Here is a 17,648-nt window from a genome sequence, read left to right as displayed (position 1 = left end):
TTGCTCACACAACTCACGGTCACATGTTCTCATGCCCACACCACACACGCTTACTCACACAGCTCAATCACGTGTGCTCACACTCACACCCACTTGTGCTTGCTCACACAGCTCACAATCACACGTGCTCACACCCACACTCACAATAACACCCTTTACAGTTAAACTGAACAAACTTTCCCGAAACCTTGCAGCGTGAGTGCAGTAGAATCATAACAGACCGCAGACCAGCTGGCATAAAACTGCAGGATGTTCACACCTGGTTCTCCCTCAGGGCAAATAGCCAGCGTGTTTCCTGGCCTACTCCCCTCCCACTCCTCATCCTTAAAATGCTGTCACCTCTGTCCCTGGCCTGGCCTCCTAAGGCCACATCACGGTGCAAACGCACCCCCTCCCCCAAGAGGCACATTTACCACAGCATCAGTGATGCTGATTTTCAAAAATTAGTAGACTTAATATTTTTAGTAAAGGGGTAAATTTACAAAATATGTGAACAGATAGCACAGAGTTCCCCATACCCACCCTCTCCCCCACCGACAGTTTCCCTCTTAACATTGGTGTGACACATGTGTTGCAATTGATGAACCAATATTGATACATGATTATTTTACATAGTTTACATGTGGGTTTATTCTTGGTGTTGTGTATCCTACTAGTTTGGACAAATGTATAACATAAACATGTAACATGATAATATCATCCAGAGTATTTTCAGTGCCCTAAAAATCCTCCCTGCTCTACCCTATCCCTCCCTCACCCCGTCCCCTGGCAACCACTGATCTTTTTACTGCTTCCATAGTTTTGCCTTTTCCAGAATGTCCTAGAGTTGGAATCCTACTGTATGAGCATTCCAGAATGTAGCCTTTTCAGATTGACTTCTTTCACTTAGCAACATGCATTGAAGATTCATCCGTGTCTTTTCCTGTTTTGAGAGCTCATTTCTTTTAGTGCTGAGTGATTCTGTCTGTATGTAGCTGAGCCTGTCTCTCCATCACCCACTGAAGGACATCTTGGTTGCTCCCAAGTTCTGGCTATTATGAATAGAGCTGCTATAAGCGTCCATTGGCAGGTTCTTGTGTGGACATGAGGTTTCAGTTCCTTCGTGTAAATACCAAGGAGTGTGGTTGTTGGGTCATATGGTAAGGGTGTGTTTAGTTTTGTAGGAAACCACCGAGCTGTCCTCCAAAGTGGCGGCACCGTTTTGCATTCTCACCACCGTGGTATTGGTATTGGTGGGTTTGGGGTTTTAATCATTCCAATAGATGTATAGTAGTACCTTGTTTTTTTAATTTGCAATTCCCTGATGACGTATGATATTGAGCATCTTTTCATATGCTAACTTTCCACCTGCATATCTTCTTTGCTGAAGTGTCTGTTTAGATTTTTAGCCCACTTTTCAATTGGGTAGTTTGTTTTCTTACTGAGATTTGAATTCTTCGTGTATTTGGGATACAGATCCTTTATCAGATATGTCTTGTGCAAATATTTTCTCTCAGTTTGTGGCTTGTCTTTTCGTTCTCCTGTCACTGTCTTTCAGAGAGCAGAAGGTTTCATGTTTAGCGAGGTCCATTTCTCTGTTCCTTCTTTCACGGATCGTGCCTTTGGTGGAGCATCTAACACGTCACCACCAAACCCGGGTCACCCAGGTTTCCCCTTACTCTATCTTCTAGGAGATTTCTAGCTTTGCATTTTACGATGAGGTCTGTGTTGCATGTTGAGTGCGTTATCGTGAAGGCTGTATGGTCTGTGTCTAGATCCATTTTCTGCATGTGCACGCGCAGCTATTCCAGCACCCCTTGTGGAAGAGAGGGTCTTCGCTCCTTTGTCGAAGATCAGTGACTGTACTTCTGTGGGTCTGTTTCTGCACACTCTGTTCTGTCGCACTCCTCTATTCGTCTGTTCTGTCACCAACACCACGCTGACTCGATCACAAGTCTTGAGGTCGGGAAATGTAAGTCCTGGACTTCGTTCTCCTTCGATGCTGTGTTGGCTGTTCTGGGTTTTTTGTCTCTCCATATGATAAAATAACTGGCTGGAATTTTTAACTGGGATTGCATTGCATCCACGGATCATGCCAGGAAGAACTAGCAGCTTGACCATGTCGAGTCTTCCTATCCATGCATGTGGAATATCTGTCCGTTTATATAGGTCTTCTTTGAAGTCTTCATCCAGGTTTAGAAATTTTCCTCATATAGGTCCTGTACATGTTTTGTTAGATTCATACCAAAGGTGGTTTTTAAAATTTTTTGTTTGTTTTTTGGTGCTGATATAAATGGCATTGTGTTTTAAATTTTAAATTCCATGCCTTCATTGTTGGTTTATAGGAAAATGATTGACTTTGTATATCCGGCAGCCTTGCCGCCATCACTCCTTGGGATTTTCTGCACAGAGGACCTCGTCTGGCAACGGCCCTGCCCCTGCCCCTCCCTGCCCAGTGAGGCCAGCATGCTCACGTTATACTCCTGGCTTTGCTGACATGTGTTGGGCTCTCTTGTCCCGGACCATACATGTGGGTGCACAGGGCGGGAAGGAGTTGTGATGTGAACTTACCAGCTGTGGGGCTCTGGCCAGAGGAGATGGCCCAGAAAGCCTGCCCCACCCCCACATGCATGCTCTCTAAGTTCTGGCATTTCCCACCCAAATTTCAGTGCTGTACATTATGACTACACGAACTGTCTCCATAGCCAGGAGATAGCATGGCACCATTTTTCCATTTCCAGTACAGCCTTTTGTTTTACCTTTGTTTAGTAACTGTCTGTTTTTGTTGACATAGTTTTCCATGTATTTCAGTGATTCTGCCCCAAACTCCCAGCAGGCTGCTGCGCAGGGCAGGTGAGCAAGTTCCCAGGCTCATGGTGTCTGCGGAGCCCAGCATCAGTCCCCCTCTGCCCCCTCCCCCACACCGGGCACTTCCTCTCCTGAATCCCGTGCCTTCTGTCTCGGGAACACCTCTGTTTGGCAGGTTCATCCCCCACCAAATGTGGGTTTTCCCCTGTTCCTTTTGGGGACTGGCTGTGCAGTAGGCAGGTGACAACCAAGCAGCATGAGCAGCCTGACGGCTCCTGGGCGCTCCTGGAGGTCACCTCCCTTCCAAGGAGGGAGGTGCCACTCCGGGTCCCTCCAGAGTCGGTGTCGAGGCTGTGAACCCCTGCCCCATGCTTCGCATGGGCTCTCTTCCCTCTCTTCCCCCCTCCTCCCGGCCGCTCCTAATGGTGTGCTTTGGGGCAGATCGAATTCCATCCCGGGAAACACGGAAACAGGAGTTGGGGGATGCGTGTGCTCATGCTGCTTGTAGCCGCCGCTCCTTCCGAACGTCCCTGTGCCCTCGTTCTCCTCCCTTTAGGGGTTCCCTCCTGCGCTTGGTTTCTGTGTCTTTTTCCTCTGTCTTCTGACAGGGCTCTTTAACTTCATCTTTCAGCTCCTCCACTGAGTACTTCTGCTCTCATGTTTGAAACGAGGTTTTTAAATCTCTGGACGTACTTTCTCATCGAGGGTGCAACCCTTCTTTCGTGGGTGCGGATGGTAACACTCGAGCCTTGCCCCCCAGCCTGTCCTCACATGCATCTGTGCTTCGGTGCTTCAGCCACGGGTTTGTGCCCGAGACACTAACCTTAACCCAGCAGCAGGCCCGGGCCCGCGTGCGCGGAAGCAAGATGCCACGGCTGCCTGGGGAGTGCGGACCCCAGGGCGCCCGCATCCACTACCCTCATATCCCTCTTTCCTGTTGGCCCGACCAGAAAACTAAAATAATACAGAAAATAAGTGACATCTCCCCTTTTTTTTCCCATCGGGCTTGGGAAAGAAGCACTCAATCCATGTTCCTTAGGAGAATCTGATTTTCATTTTACAACATCCCAGAAAGGTCTTGACGATCATCTTACCATGAGGAAACCAAGTTCAGAGGGATAAAATAATAATAGCTTGCTAAGGTCTCTGTTGATGAACAGAAGCCGCGGAGGCGCCGCTCCACTGGGGGCCTGGCACGTGGGTGCTGCCCCCAAGGCCTCCCCCTCACGCCAGCCCACCCAGCAGGCCGTGCCCTCACCAGCGACCCTCCTGCATCGGGGGCAGATGATGGGAGGCGGGGGGATACAAGAGCCACGCCCGCGAGGGGTGTCCCGGCTGCGCCATCTGCCCACATCCGTCAGTCCGGCTTTCCTCAAGACCTGGTGCCTTTGCTGGGCCCTCGGGCGGGCATCTGTCCCGTGGTCTTCCCACCTTGGGGAGCCCTTTGTCCTCCTGCATCAATATCAAAAGTCAATAGACCCCGTCGTTTCCTGCTGCTGTGTGTCTGGGCAGCGGCCCATGACACAGTCCTGGCTTCGGGGCCAGGGCTAGGAATACCACGGCAGCCACGGGAGTGGGCACGGGCTCGCTTTACGGCGCCTGGGCACCTTGCCCACACGTTATCTGCACAAAAGGTGTCCTCAGAGAAATGGCCTTACTGGAAGTTTCGCATGAAGGTGTAAAGGGTACTAAGATCTCAACCTGCTCCCCTACAGAGGATCTGTTCACAAAATTCCTGTAGCCTTTCCAGGGCCCCTCATGGCTCCCGGCCACACCCCAGAGTGAAGTGTCTTTGTATCTTTGCTTCGGTGGATTTTCCGGTGGATTTGCTCCTTAGGGTCAGTCTCCAAAGCTCCAGCCAACCGCCAGGTCAAGATTAAGGTAGACTCTGAAGAAGAGGGCTTTTCTGCTCTGTCTAGCCTCCTCTTCCCTCCTCCTGTGAAAGCAGAGTCACGAAGTCCATGCCATTCTGCGGCCCTTTCCACATCCCGAGCAGAGGAAGGGCGCCGGGACCCGTGTGATTCCGGTGTGGACGCCTTCCCTGTGCCTTTGCCCTTTTGGCTCCCATGCCTGTTGCCGCTGGAGCTCAAGGAATTATTTTGTTACATAGGGTCTCAGCGAGCTGAGCACCAGCTTCCTTCTGCAGCCATGCCCGGTGGGCCGCGCGCTCAGGACAGCCAGCTTGACCTCTGGGGCTCTGCTCAGGCCTCTGCCCTCTGGCCTCCGAGGTCCTGGCCTGGCCCCAGCCCCTGCCCCGGCTCTCCCCACCTCACCTCTGACCAGCAGCTTCTAGGCCCCTCCCCCACCCCCACTTCTTGCCCTGAACCCTCAGTTCTTCTCAGACCTGTTCCAAGTTCACTTGAAGACTGATCAATAGAAATGGAAATCAAGTAGAAACCAAGCCTGAAGGACTTCTCAAATCTATGAATGTATGTCTTTCGCCAAATTGGGGCATTTGAGGCCATGACTTTCTCAGATTTTTTTCCCCCCATCCTCCCTCTCCTCACCTCTGGGACTCCATTTACACACATATTGGACCTTTCAACACTGTCCCACTGGCCACTGATGCTCTGCTCACTTTTTATCTTTTTTATCTTTGTTTTGTTAGGTGGGACCATTTCCACCAACGTAACTTTGAGTTCACGATCTCTTCTCTCATCTCTGTCTACAGTTAAGCCTATCTATTGAATTTCTTATTTCAGATATTGAACTCTTCAATTCTAGAATTTTCATTTGGTTCTTTTAAATTTCTTCTATTTCAGGGGTCAGCAGACTACAGCCCAAGGGCTGGACACATGTTTCTTTTTTTTTTTTTTTTTTAAGATTTTATTTATTTGACAGAGAGAGGAGATAGTGAGAGAGGGAACACAAGCTGGGGGAGTGTGAGAGGAAGAAGCAGATTCTCTGCTAAGCAGGGAGCCCAATGCGGGGCTCGATCCCAGGACCCTGCGACCATGACTTGAGCCAAAGGTATGATGCCCAGCGACTGAGCTCCCCAGGTGCCCCTGACCACATGTTTCTGTAGATACAGTTTTCTTGGAACACAGCTGTGTCCATCCGTTACTGTATGTTATGACCGTTCTTTCAATATGGCAGCAAAGCTGAGCTGCTGCTGAGCAGACTGGATAGCCCACAAGCCTAAACAATCTGCTATCTGGCTCTTACAGAAAAAATTTGCCAACTCCTGTTCTTTTCTGCTACTGAGATTTGCTATTTTTTAATTCATTACAAGCATATTTTCCTTAACATCCTTGAGCGTAGTTACAGTAGCTCTTTTTAAACCCTTGTCTGCTAAACCCAACATCTGGATCATCTTGAGATCTCCGTTGATATATGGGTCCCATTTTCCTGGTTCTTCATATTCCCTGGTAATTTGGAGTTGTTCCCAGGACACTGTGGCTCATGCATTGTAGAGACTCTGTATTCGGCTATGCTCCTCTGAAGAGCGTTGATTTTGTGGTGGTTGTTGCTGCGTTGCCGTTTGACCAGGAATGGACTGGGACTCCAAAGATGTCTCCCCTGTGGTGATGGGAGGTTGGGACCTGTCTCTTTCCTGTGTAATTCAGGGGTCAGCCAGGAAATTGGGAAGAGTTCATGCACAGAACGTGGAGTTTAGCCTCATGCTGCCCAGCTGCTGTGGCCGTCCCCACCCCTGTCCTCCACTTTCTCGATCCAGTAAGACTACAGGTTTCTATCTGAGTTTTACTGTTCCGCACAACCCTGGCTGGGGCCTGTCCTCAGGAAAAAGCCATAAAGAACAGGGAAGTCAGAAAAACAAACACAAACAAAAAAGAAAACAGGGCACTGGCCTGTTGCTTCCCCTTCCTTCAAGGTCTGGAGCCCTCCAGTGTCTCTTTCCGTCTCTCTACGGTGTTTAGGTGGTTGTTCCCCGGGGATACTTGGTGCAATGTGCCTACCCCCCCACCCCAGTGTCTGGCCCCAAAGTTATAATTGTCATAGATCCTGCTCTAAAATCTTTATTAAGTTAGAGCCAAACGTGAAATCACAAGAAAGCAAAGCTTAAAGCATGTGATCCTTTGTACTCGGAGCACTTTAGAAGCAGCCTGGCACAGGAGGGTTGAGAAGGAGGGGAGGGTGCTCAGGGAGAAGGACACTGATGTGGGGTGGCCTGCTGGTGCTTGCTCGGCTCTGACGCGCTGTCCGCCTGGATGTTCATTCCCGGGTCCACTCGACAACACTTACTGTTCATTACTACAAGTGTGTACAATATATGTGAGATTATCAACACCTGCCGTGTGGTGTTCTTGCCTTGCCTGCCCTACAAGGGACAGCCTCTGGGGTGGACACCTCTGAACACAGGATGAGGCTTTTGTTTTATTTTATTTTATTTTTATTTATTTATTTATTTAAAGATTTTATTTATTTATTTGACAGAGAGATACACAGTGAGAGAGGGAACACAAGCAGGGGGAGTGGGAGAGGGAGAAGCAGGCTTCCCGCTGAGCAGGGAGCCCGATGCGGGGCTCGATCCCAGGACTCTGGGATCATGACCTGAGCCGAAGGCAGACGCCTAACCATCTGAGCCACCGAGGCACCCCGAGGCTTTTGTTTTAAACCAAAATGCTGCTCTGGGTCTCTCTCCAGTGCTTGAAGCTGGCTGGGGCCCAGGCTTCCTTCTGTCCTCACTTCTGTTGTGCACGATGGCTCAGAATTGAAGAATCTGACGCTTCCTAGGAAGCTATTAACACTTTTCATTTTTTTAATTAAAAAGTTGACAAAGTTTGCTTGAGTTTTATAAGCCTGCAATGTTTAAAGTGTTTTGTGGTTTGTGAGCAGAAGCTCTGCTCAGGGTCCCAGAAGGAGGCCTGCCCCGGGGAGAGGCCAGGCTGGCTCATCTATCACTCTGAGCACTCATCTGCAACATCCTTGCAGGCAGGGGGTGTGGGATCAGCTAGGTAATATTTGAGGACACTATAAATATCTTTACCTCCTGCCCTGCGCTTGGCAGCGGATACATTTAGTATAACTCCTACCTTGGTGCCTCGTGAGGTGGCGTGGAGACCAGAGTGAGGGGGTCTGTTCCTCTCCTCATGGATGGTGGGGAGGGGGCTCAGAGGTAGCCCTATTCTGGGAAAATGCTGGAGGAACCCCACACTTGTCTGGAGAGTTAGTCAGTGCTGGGGACCCACGTGTGTGTGCATGTGTCTGTCTCTGTGTGTGCGTCCGTGTATGTCCGTGTGTGTCCGTATGTCTGTGGATCTGAGTGTGTGGACATTTCAGGTCCAACCTTGACCTGCTCGTCCTACTAAGTGAAGTGGGTCCCCTGTGTGTGCCCAAGTGTTTCCCATTGTTTCTCTGGGAAGGTGTCCACTGCTTGGTCTGGTTACTCCATCAAGCAGCGTTTATTCACCAAGGTCCGTACATGTTAAAATAAAACCAAAGGATTTACTGAGCTGTTGCATTTGCGTGGACTCAGCTGAATTTTGTTGAGAGATCCTTGGAGGCAGTGGCCACATAGGGCCTGACCCCGCGTGCCCAGCTGCGTCCCGAGGGGGCGTGACACCCATCAGCAATGACCTTCCCAAGCCCCTGGCACCCAGTTCGTCCGGACCTACTCCGGAAATGACTGGCTGGCAGGCTGGCACCTCCTGACCTTTCACACCAGTCCGAGGGTTTGTAATTACAACTAAAAGTGTGTGTTCCCTCGTCGTTACCATCCTCAGCCGGGTGTCTGTGCTTAATTAGCTGTAACTCTCCCTGCCTCAGCAATCAGTTACCTGTGGGTTTGGAAGTCGCTTCATTAACGTGTCCTTGTTGGAAGGTGCCGGCCAGCAGGCAGGGGAGCCCAGGACCCCACCTCACCCCCCCGCCGACCCCGTGGTCCGCACTTTCTTGTAGCACTTTGGCTTTGTCCTCTGCTGTCCTTGTCACTCTGTCTTGTCCGTCCTGGGAGTGTGCACCACGTGGTCTGCTTGCATTAGGCACCTCAAATATTTGCTGAGCTGGAGTTGACACCGGTCAGATGCTGCTCCTCAAGGGTGTGGGAGCCGCTGTCTTTCTGCAGAGCTTTGTCCCCGTTGTTGTTCTGCCCCAGCTGGGCCCGGCGTCCACACAGCGTGGTTGGTGTGCGTGCTGGGCCCCTGGCTACCCTCTCCTTCGGCGAGGCACACAGGAAAAGCCAGCGGCTCCTCAAAGGCTCAGACATTCTCTGTCCTTCCAGCCTGCAGGGTTTGGCTTCTCCCCAGCAAATGCAGAGGAATTTTGATGTGGAAGGTTGCACCACCTAATTGCTTCCCAAGGTCACAGCCACCCTGATGGCACGCGGCCTTTCTCTGTGTTTGCGGCTCAGGCTCGGGGACAGGCCAGATGTGGAGGCCCCAGAGGTGTGGGTCCCAAGGAGGTGCTCTGGGTTACTGCTCAGGTTTGCCTTTGCTGGGTCCTTCTGTCTCTGGAGTAAAGCAAACTAGGGTTGGGAGGGAATTGGGATCTTCCCACCCACCACTGCAGTCTTGGTGGCCAAGCCCACCTGAGCACACAGCCGTGGACCGAGGTACTGGGTGTTCTGGTGATGGGGCCAGTGGTGGGGAGCCTGCCCTCCCGCCCTCCCCGCCTCCCAGAGGCCCAGGCTGTCCAGCGGGGTTGCAGCCGAGGCTGGGTCTCGGGCTGTGGACGGAGATCCGTGGCCTCCACGCCCATGTTGGTGATTTTCATAATGACTTGATGCGCAGCCACCGCGGGAAGGAAGGGTCTGCCCGCAGTGACTCGCCCCAACTGGGAGCCACATTCCTCCCTGTGTCCATCCAGGTTTCCGGCCAGCGACAGAAACCAGATGCCACAGGGCACCTCCAGCAGGAACTCGGCTTACGGGCTCCTAAAATGCCCATTATACCCTTAATGGCTGAACCACCAGCAAATTGCCACTTAGAATCAATCAAGTCTTCCATTTAATTAGATCATTACAATGCAGCTGCAATCTGGAAGGGGTCACGGGTGATGGGGAGGGCCGCCCGCAGGCCTGACCAGTCTCTGGCTGGCCGGACTTGCTCTTGAAGAATTCCCATCAACCAGGGACCCCAGCCACTCGAGACTGTCACCCTCCCTCCTGATGGGGCTGGGGGGCAGCGATGTGCAAAGCCTGGAAGGAACAGCTCCAGGTGGGGCCAGCTGAGAGCCCGGAATAAGGGTCCCAGGAGGGCTCCCCCCACTGCCCACTGCCAAGCTCTCAGCCCACAGGACAAAGACAGCAACATCCCACCCTAATCCGTAGCTCAAGAGAAGACACGTGGGCCCATGTGAGGCAGAAGCCTGACTCGGAAAATTGCCCTGCATCCGTGAATGCAGAGAAAGTGAGGTCGGGCACCACAGGACGGAGAAATACCGGGCAGCCACGCTAATGTCGTAGGAAGGAGAAGGGGGACCCACCTGGCATAAAATGGGACCCAAGAAACAGAAGGGAAGTCCCCACAGAGCTTTACATCCCAGAAAAGGGTAAACGCAAACTCAATTGGACACTCCAGTGAAGACCGTGAAACAGGGAAATTGTTAAAGAGGGTTTTCATGGGGGAAACACACAGTGTTAGATCTCAGACTTTCCTGACAGATATTTCCAGGGCGCAGCGGGACACGGACAGGACGGGAGGTGGGGCCGGGGCGGAGAGTCTGGAGAATCAGCGGCACGGTCCAGGGGCAGCCGAACCCGGAGGGCAGCTTCCCTTGCTGGGCAGGTGCGTGCCGCCTTCTGCCCCGGGGTCGAGGACCGTGCAGGATGTCCGCTGTGGATGCACACCCGAGACAAAAAGCCAAGGCAGGGCAAGTGGCCGGCTGGGCGCTGTGCGGGCAGTGAGGAGCCTGCAGGAAGCTGCCCTGCAGACTGAAGGGACATCCCCAGCACTAGGGAAAGAAGACTCAGCGTGAAGATCTATCCTTGCTACCAGGCGTTCTCAAGGAGGAAAAGTTCTCCCCATAACCAGACAGAAAAAACAAGCAAACAAGTGCCCATCAGGGTGAGGGGAGGAAAAAGCAGTCTGCTCCGTTCCTTCCTCTGTGCTCGCTCAGAGCCCAAAGCAGCGCGTGCGGCCCCAGGACACGACCCCGCTGTCTGGTCCTCACACCGGCGACACGGGAAGACGCGAGCCAGCCACGCGGAAGCAGAGAGCTGGAAGGGCAGGGGTGAACACAGAGAAGTAAGGGAATTTGGGAGCAGACTTTCTCTCTGCGGATGGGCAAGTCCTTCCGTTTCACAATTATGTTTAAATATTTTCTTTGCTAAATCCAAGTTAAGTGGAATGTTAAAAGTGTAATAGGAAACATAGAAGTACAAAGGGCTTATTCTAAGGCACAAAACTCAGAGGCCATAAAACAAAGGCCAGTAAGTTTACCTAAACAGATGTCTGCACAGAGCAAAACAACATAAAACTGAAAGGTGAGCAACGGTACCTGGACAGTGTGAGGACCTGCCCCAGCGTGTGGCCAGCCTTGCCTCTCCCAGCGAAGGAGCAGTGAATGCTATGAACAAGCAGTTCACAGAGAGGGAAAGGAATGTCTCCCAGATGTGGGAAGACGCTCACACCTCACTCAGAATAGGACCGAGTTACGGGGCGCCTGGGTGGCTCAGTCGTTAAGCATCTGCCTTCAGCTCAGGTCATGATCCCAGGGTCCTGGGATCGAGCCCCACATCGGGCTCCCTGCTCAGCGGGGAGCCTGCTTCTCTCTCTCCCGCTCCCCCTGCTTGTGTTCCCTCTCTCACTGTGTCTCTCTGTCAAATAAATAAATAAAATCTTAAAAAAAAAAAAAAGAATAGGACCGAGTTACACTGAATCTACCAACAGACACAGTTTCTCAGCCACCCGGGATGCGGACAGATGTGTCCCCAGCGTGGGCAGCTGTGACAGATCCCGGATGAGCTCTGGGCTAAAACGCACATGCCTCCCAGCCCCCCAGAAGGTGCAAAGGTGCGTCCCTGCACAAGGTGCGTCCAACATCGGGATGGCAAAGATTGGGACTGACACTCCTGTCCTCCGCACTGTGTATGTGCACTTAGGTTTCTTTCTCAGTGAGTCAGGAGCTCAGGTTACCTCTTCTGTGGATTTTCAGGGCTTACTTTAGAGCAGGAGCATTAGGTCTGAAGTCAGCTTGGCCCTCATCCACCCGTTTCCCAGATTAACAAGATTCTATGGTAACGGGCTGCTGCGCAGGGCCGTGCCTGAGGACTAGCCCGTGGTGTCCACACAGTGTCCTCCTGTTAAAGAAAAGCCTGGTCCTTGGCACCGACGGCAAACTGACTAAATCAGGATCCCGTGTGAATCTCTAATTTGGGGAGAGATTGTGGCTAAAGACTACTCAGCAACATGACCTGAAGCCAGCTCTAGGGCTTTCTAGTGTGCCCCCAAGGCTGACCCCACCTGTGACGCTCAGAGCTCATGAGGACCCACCGTGGATTCCATCCTCAGAAGGCCCACAGCCCCGTGGGCACCGTGTACAGCAGTACCTGCTGCTCGGTGGCCGTCCCTGAAGAGGCAATGTCATGGCCTTAAAAAGGCAAGAAGAGCATCCAGGAGCTTGTCACAGGCTTGACCCCTCGTGCAGCCTGGCCAGCAGCCTGGTGGGCAGGAGAGGGAGCGCCCCTGGCCTGGGGTTCGTGGGGAGTCCTGGGGGCAGGAGAGGGCACGCGTCCACCCCAGAGAAAGGTACCCTGCCAACAACCCTGCCAAGGGCAGAGATGCAGGCCGGAGCCAAGGGGACAGGACAGCTGGCTCTGGGCAGGGACCAGGGGCTTCGCTGACACAGCTCCTGGGCACCAAAGCCACTGGGACAGAGGGAATTATACAGCTGGCTGTCTCTGGACATTAACAGATGAGCAGGGGTCTCCAGCTGGAGGGGACCCATACAGTGTCAGAATGTGACAGCACGTCGCTGGGGGCTGTTAGGATGCAGACCCGTGGAGCCCGGTGTCTGTGGCAGGGCCCGGACTGGCAGGGGCTTCAGGTGCTGCCCGCTCTCTTCCCAAAGCGTCGGGGACCCCAGCACCACAGGCCCAGGGCGCTGGCGGGCCACAGGCTTGCTGGCTGCCAGCCCCGTGAGCCCGCATCTGGGGCGCCACGTGCCGCCGAGGACCGGGTTCTCGGGCCCAGTTGTGTGTGAGCAGAGCCAGGCCCAGGGTGCACAGCGCGGGATACCCGCACTCGCCTGCCCCTCCCAGGCTCAGACAGAGCACCCTGCAGGCAGACGTGAGCCGGGACACCCCAGTGAGGCAAAGCCTCTGGCTGTTTTCCTGCTGACCAGCTGGGGCGGCCCTGAGGGTTTCCAGGGAAGCTGCTGTCCGTCATGCTGGGCGGCCACCGCCTCGTGCCGTTTGTCACACGTGCCCCTGCATGGTTTGGCAATCGTCAGTCACGTGACCGTGTCAGTCAAGGTGCTAGCTTCCCGGGGCCTCGCTCTGCGGGCCCCCCCAACTTCGGGGGGGCAGGGCTGCTGTCTTCATCTGAGCAGCGTGAAAATTTTCAGAAGGAAGAACAGAACTTGATGGGAATACAGGGAGTTGGACCATGGCTGGGGTGCAGGAGAGCCGGAGAGCCTTCAGGGCATGTGGGGGGAGGGACCCCCAGCAGATTCTCAGATCCCAGAAGCATTAACCTGTTCTGCCTCCACAAGCTGAGACCCGCTCCTTCCCAGAGCACGGTGACCAAGTGGGTTGATGACACTGGGGCGCACGTAGAAGGTCCCGTGTGTGCACCTGCCACTCTGCTTCTCCACCAGACTTGGGGGACCATGCACGAGGGAAAGAGCCACTCCTTGGGCAGTCTCCTCCAGAGCCAGCCTCTGACCCCCATGATGACCCCATAATTAAGCAGGCCAGGGGGGGAGAGCGGAGCTCAGGACAGGCAGCCTGGCGGGAAGGGCGGGTGGGACCCGAACCCCCTGGGCCCAGCGTGCCGGCTGCCCCCCCGGCCCTCCAGCCCCCCAGACGGGACAGGGTCAGCGCCAGCAGCCTCGCAGGATAACGACCCACGCTCTGCACGGAGCTGGGGCCTCGGCACCTCAGAAGACAGCTCTCCTTTGAATCTCTAAGAAGGCTTCTCAATAAACAGAACCTCAGTGAATGAAACAGGGAATTTTCCCAGACATTGCTGAGGCCTCTCCTGTCAACAGTCCAGCTGTTTTGATGTCAGGCTTAACATAGGAATTCTTCTCACTTTTTCCCTGAGTCTTAGAATAGAAGGAGAAACGGGCCCCAATAGGTCTGCGAAGCTGCCTCACTCACCCCCGGGGCCCCTCTGTCCGCCCCCACCCCTGCCAGCTCACATCGGCGCAGTGGAGCTAGGGCCTGTGGGGGAGCCCTGGAGACCCTGGCCTCAGAAGGCTCTGTTCCTGGGGGCCTGTGACCTCCAGAGAGCCAGGAAGGGGGGACAGTCCCTCCAAGGAAGATTTAAATGCAGCCAGGCTTCAAGCAGGGCCCAGGCTCCAGCACCTGAGACAAGCTGGATGAGGTTGGGCCAGACGTGGCTCGGAGGCACGAGGCACTGCATCCCCGCTCGGAGGGCCGGAAGGGGCCACGTGTGGCCTGGGGGCTGTGGGTGCCCCGGGCCCTGCCCACCCAGTTTGGGCGTCCTGTCCTCGGGACCTGGAGCTGCCCCCTCCAGCCTGACTCCATCACAGGACACTCTTCCTACCTCCTCACCAGCCTCGTGGGCTGCCCGCGGAAGAGGAGGGGCTATTCCCTCTGCGGGAGACAAGGAGACCCCGAGGCGGGTGTCCTGGGGGCCAGGTCCCGAGGGGGCTGCATGAGTGGGGCCAGAGAGAAACGTCCACAGACCCAGATGTCTGTCCTATGAGCCAGAACAGCCCCTCCCAGGCCTCCAGCCTGTGTGTCCACAGAGCCAGGCAACCCCCAGGGAGGTGGCGGGCTCGGCCCCCTCCCAGGGGTGAGCAGGGAGGCCCAGGAGGCCGGTCAGAGCCTACCAGCAGACACTACCCGCCCCGTCTGCCTGAGCAGCCACGGTGCTTCCAGAAGGAAACCTGCCTGTGTGGGAGGGGCCTGAAGGGGCCCTGGACCAGCCCACTCCCACCGGGCGGTGGCCTGGCTCGGAGGGCTCCTGGCCCCTGAGCTCCCCCTCCGTCTCCCCCACAGGCTTCCATCTGTCGCACAAGGTCACCAGCGTCGTCCCCGAGAGCGCACTGCTCATTGTGTTAGGCCTGGTGCTGGGCGGCATCGTCTGGGCAGCTGACCACATCGCCTCCTTCACACTGACGCCCACCGTCTTCTTCTTCTACCTGCTGCCCCCCATCGTGCTGGACGCCGGCTACTTTATGCCCAACCGGCTCTTCTTCGGAAACCTGGGCACCATCCTGCTGTACGCCGTCATCGGCACTGTGTGGAACGCGGCCACCACTGGACTGTCCCTCTACGGCGTCTTCCTCAGCGGCCTGATGGGTGAGCGGGCATGGCGTCCGTGGGGGTGTCCTGGGGGCGGGGGATCCTCGTGGCAGGGTCCTCGTGGTGGGGCCCGCGTGGGAGGGGTCCTCAGGGTGGGGTCCTTGGTGTGGAGTCCTCGGGGTGGAGTCCGGGGACGAGGTCCTGGGGGATGTTCTCGGGGTGGGCTCTGCAGGAACAGGGTGTGGGCAGCCTTACTACTTAAGAAAGCTCAGGATACAGAATACAGACCCAGAAAGGGGAGGAGTGTTCAGGGTGACAAACCTTACTGGTGGGTCCACTCAACCAGCTTGGTTTGTTTAAAATAAGGTTTAATTAATAAACAGCTGTCTGGGCATCCCCAGGCTGAGGCTCGAGTCCTGCTTGGGAATGAAACCCTGTCCAACCAGGTTAGCAGGTGGGTGGGGTGGGTGGGACAGCCGAGCCGCTGTCCCTCCCCCTCAGCAAGAAGATGGGGCTGGGCCCCACTTCCCCGCCACCAAGCACCCAGGGGAAGGGAGGGGAAGGCCCCCTCTGGCAGAGGCCAGATGGAGGAGCCCTGGCAGACACACACCTGAGCACAAAGACTGGGTCATCCTACCAGGACGTCCTGCAGGAGAAGCCTCGCCGGCCGCTGCTCGGCCACCACTCATCTGTGTGTCTGCAGCCGCTCCCCCTGCAGTTTGGGTTACTTAATTCAGCCCTGGCGCAGAGCCGAGGTGCACCCCACCCACCTGGGAGTGGGCCATTATCTACATGGGAAACTGGCGCAGGCGGGGCAAGGGGCTCACCTGAGGCCTTGCACGGCCCACTCTGCGGTTGCTGTGCATTTGCAGTGTGGGTCTGCAGCGCTGGCTCACGGCCTTGGGGGCGACCAAGGAGAAGTGAGAGTCGGCACCACGGGCACCTGTCTGTGTGCTCAGCCTTGGCCCCAAACACCCCCACCTGCAAGAACCAGACTCTAGGGATGGGCCTGGTCAGCGGTTTCCATCTGACTATAGGAAGAGGCTGGGCATTGCTCCCCGTGTGGATCAGGGCCTTGGGGCCTTGGCGACAGAGCACACGAACTGAGAAAGAGAGGCCAAAGGGCCCCTAACGGGAACCATCACCTTGCCTGGCCCATTTGTCATCTCAGGACTTTGTCCTCAGCCCATGGGGAGCATGCATGCTCCTTTGAACCCCTGCTGCCATCTGGCACCACCCCCAGGCCCAACCCAGAGAAACCCCTCAAGGGTGACATGGGGCCGAATGCACCTGGTCAGGCCTCGCACGCGAGTAAGCCTCGGGTGCATTTGATTGCATTTATTGGCGATGCCTTTAGATAGCTGGGACATAGCTAAGATGACAGGACCACCTCCGGCCACTGGACCCAGGGGAAAGTCTTGGGGTTTGGACCAGGATCCCTGAGGGGGCCTGTGCTCAGCCCTCAGGATGCAGCTGGTCAAGGGTGGACATCAGCCAAGGTCACGGAGCAGAACAGCACCCAGGGGCCAATGAGTCTGTCCTGTCCCCAGACACCCAGAGCCAGGAGCCTGATGGGGCTAGGGAGGTGGGGATCAGTTTCTGCAGACCAGTGGCCAGGCTCTGAGGTGCAGCTCAAGGCAGGGGAGCACCCCTCTGAGGAAGGTCAGCCTAGGCCGGGCCACCTGTGGCCTGGCTGTGGGGATCCTGGGTGGGCATCTGGACAAGCCAGCTAGGGGTGGGCCCAGCAGAGACTCCAGGCCATCAGTCAGAGAGGCCCCCTCAGATGGGTGTAACCTCAGGTCCTCTTGGCTGTGGTGGAGAGAGGGTCCTGGAGCACGCAGCTGGTCAAAGGGAGCCCACAGTCCAGTCCGGTCCCAGGAATCTTGCTGGCAGGGCCGGTGGGTGGCAGATGGTCCCACCAGGGAGGAGAACAGGCTGCGCCTGGACACAGGGCACTTGCTGCCTGGTTGGCTGGCTTCTAGGAGGTGCCACCGGGTCTGTCAGGGTCTGTGGACAGCGAGAGGCCATTGAGCCAGGAGGCGTCTACAGATGGAACACCTCAAAGGGTATGTGGGTCCGGGAGCCGCTGACATCTGAAGCCAGGAAGACTGCCTTCTCACCTCCGCCTCACCCACAGCATCTGGAGGTGGGAGAGCAAACCCTATGATTCCCGTTCCAAAAGAGACGTCTTAAAGTCATTGGAAGCTGGTTCTAACACCTGTCACCCCTTTAGCACCCAGACTGTGGCTCAGGCTGTGGGGTTTTCAGAGCTCACAAGAAACCCCCTCCAGGGCCCTGCCTCCCCACAGACACGACCTTCTCCCAGGGCCCTGCCTGGTCCTGAGGGAGAGCCGGGCTCCTGCGGAAGCCCCCCGTCCTGGGCCTGGAGGGGGCCCTCAGCTCTGAACCGGCAGGCGTCCAGCCCACACGGTTCCACTCAGCCTGGGGAGGAGACTCCATGCCAAGAAAGCCCCTGGACAAGGTCCTCCTCCCACCAGCCCTCTGAGAGCAGGCGTGTGTCCCGAAC

At 55.5% G+C, this 17,648-nt stretch overlaps 1 protein-coding gene across 2 annotated transcripts in view; it reads left to right on the top strand.

The window, feature by feature from the left end:
• The window catches only part of SLC9A3 (solute carrier family 9 member A3), a 43,373-nt gene that overhangs the window by 12,909 nt on the left and 12,816 nt on the right, over positions 1 to 17,648 (top strand). For both annotated transcript variants that reach the window (XM_034998758.1, XM_034998757.1), the window contains exon 2: positions 14,876 to 15,178. In XM_034998758.1, the coding sequence (XP_034854649.1) occupies positions 14,876 to 15,178 (303 nt within the window). The remainder of the gene's footprint in view (positions 1 to 14,875; positions 15,179 to 17,648) is intronic.

This window comes from Mirounga leonina, unplaced genomic scaffold, assembly GCF_011800145.1.
Source record: "Mirounga leonina isolate KUSES-001 unplaced genomic scaffold, KU_Mleo_1.0 Mir_95, whole genome shotgun sequence".
In the NCBI taxonomy this organism is placed as follows: Eukaryota; Metazoa; Chordata; class Mammalia; order Carnivora; family Phocidae; genus Mirounga; species Mirounga leonina.
This window is presented reverse-complemented; position numbering and strand designations above follow the sequence as displayed.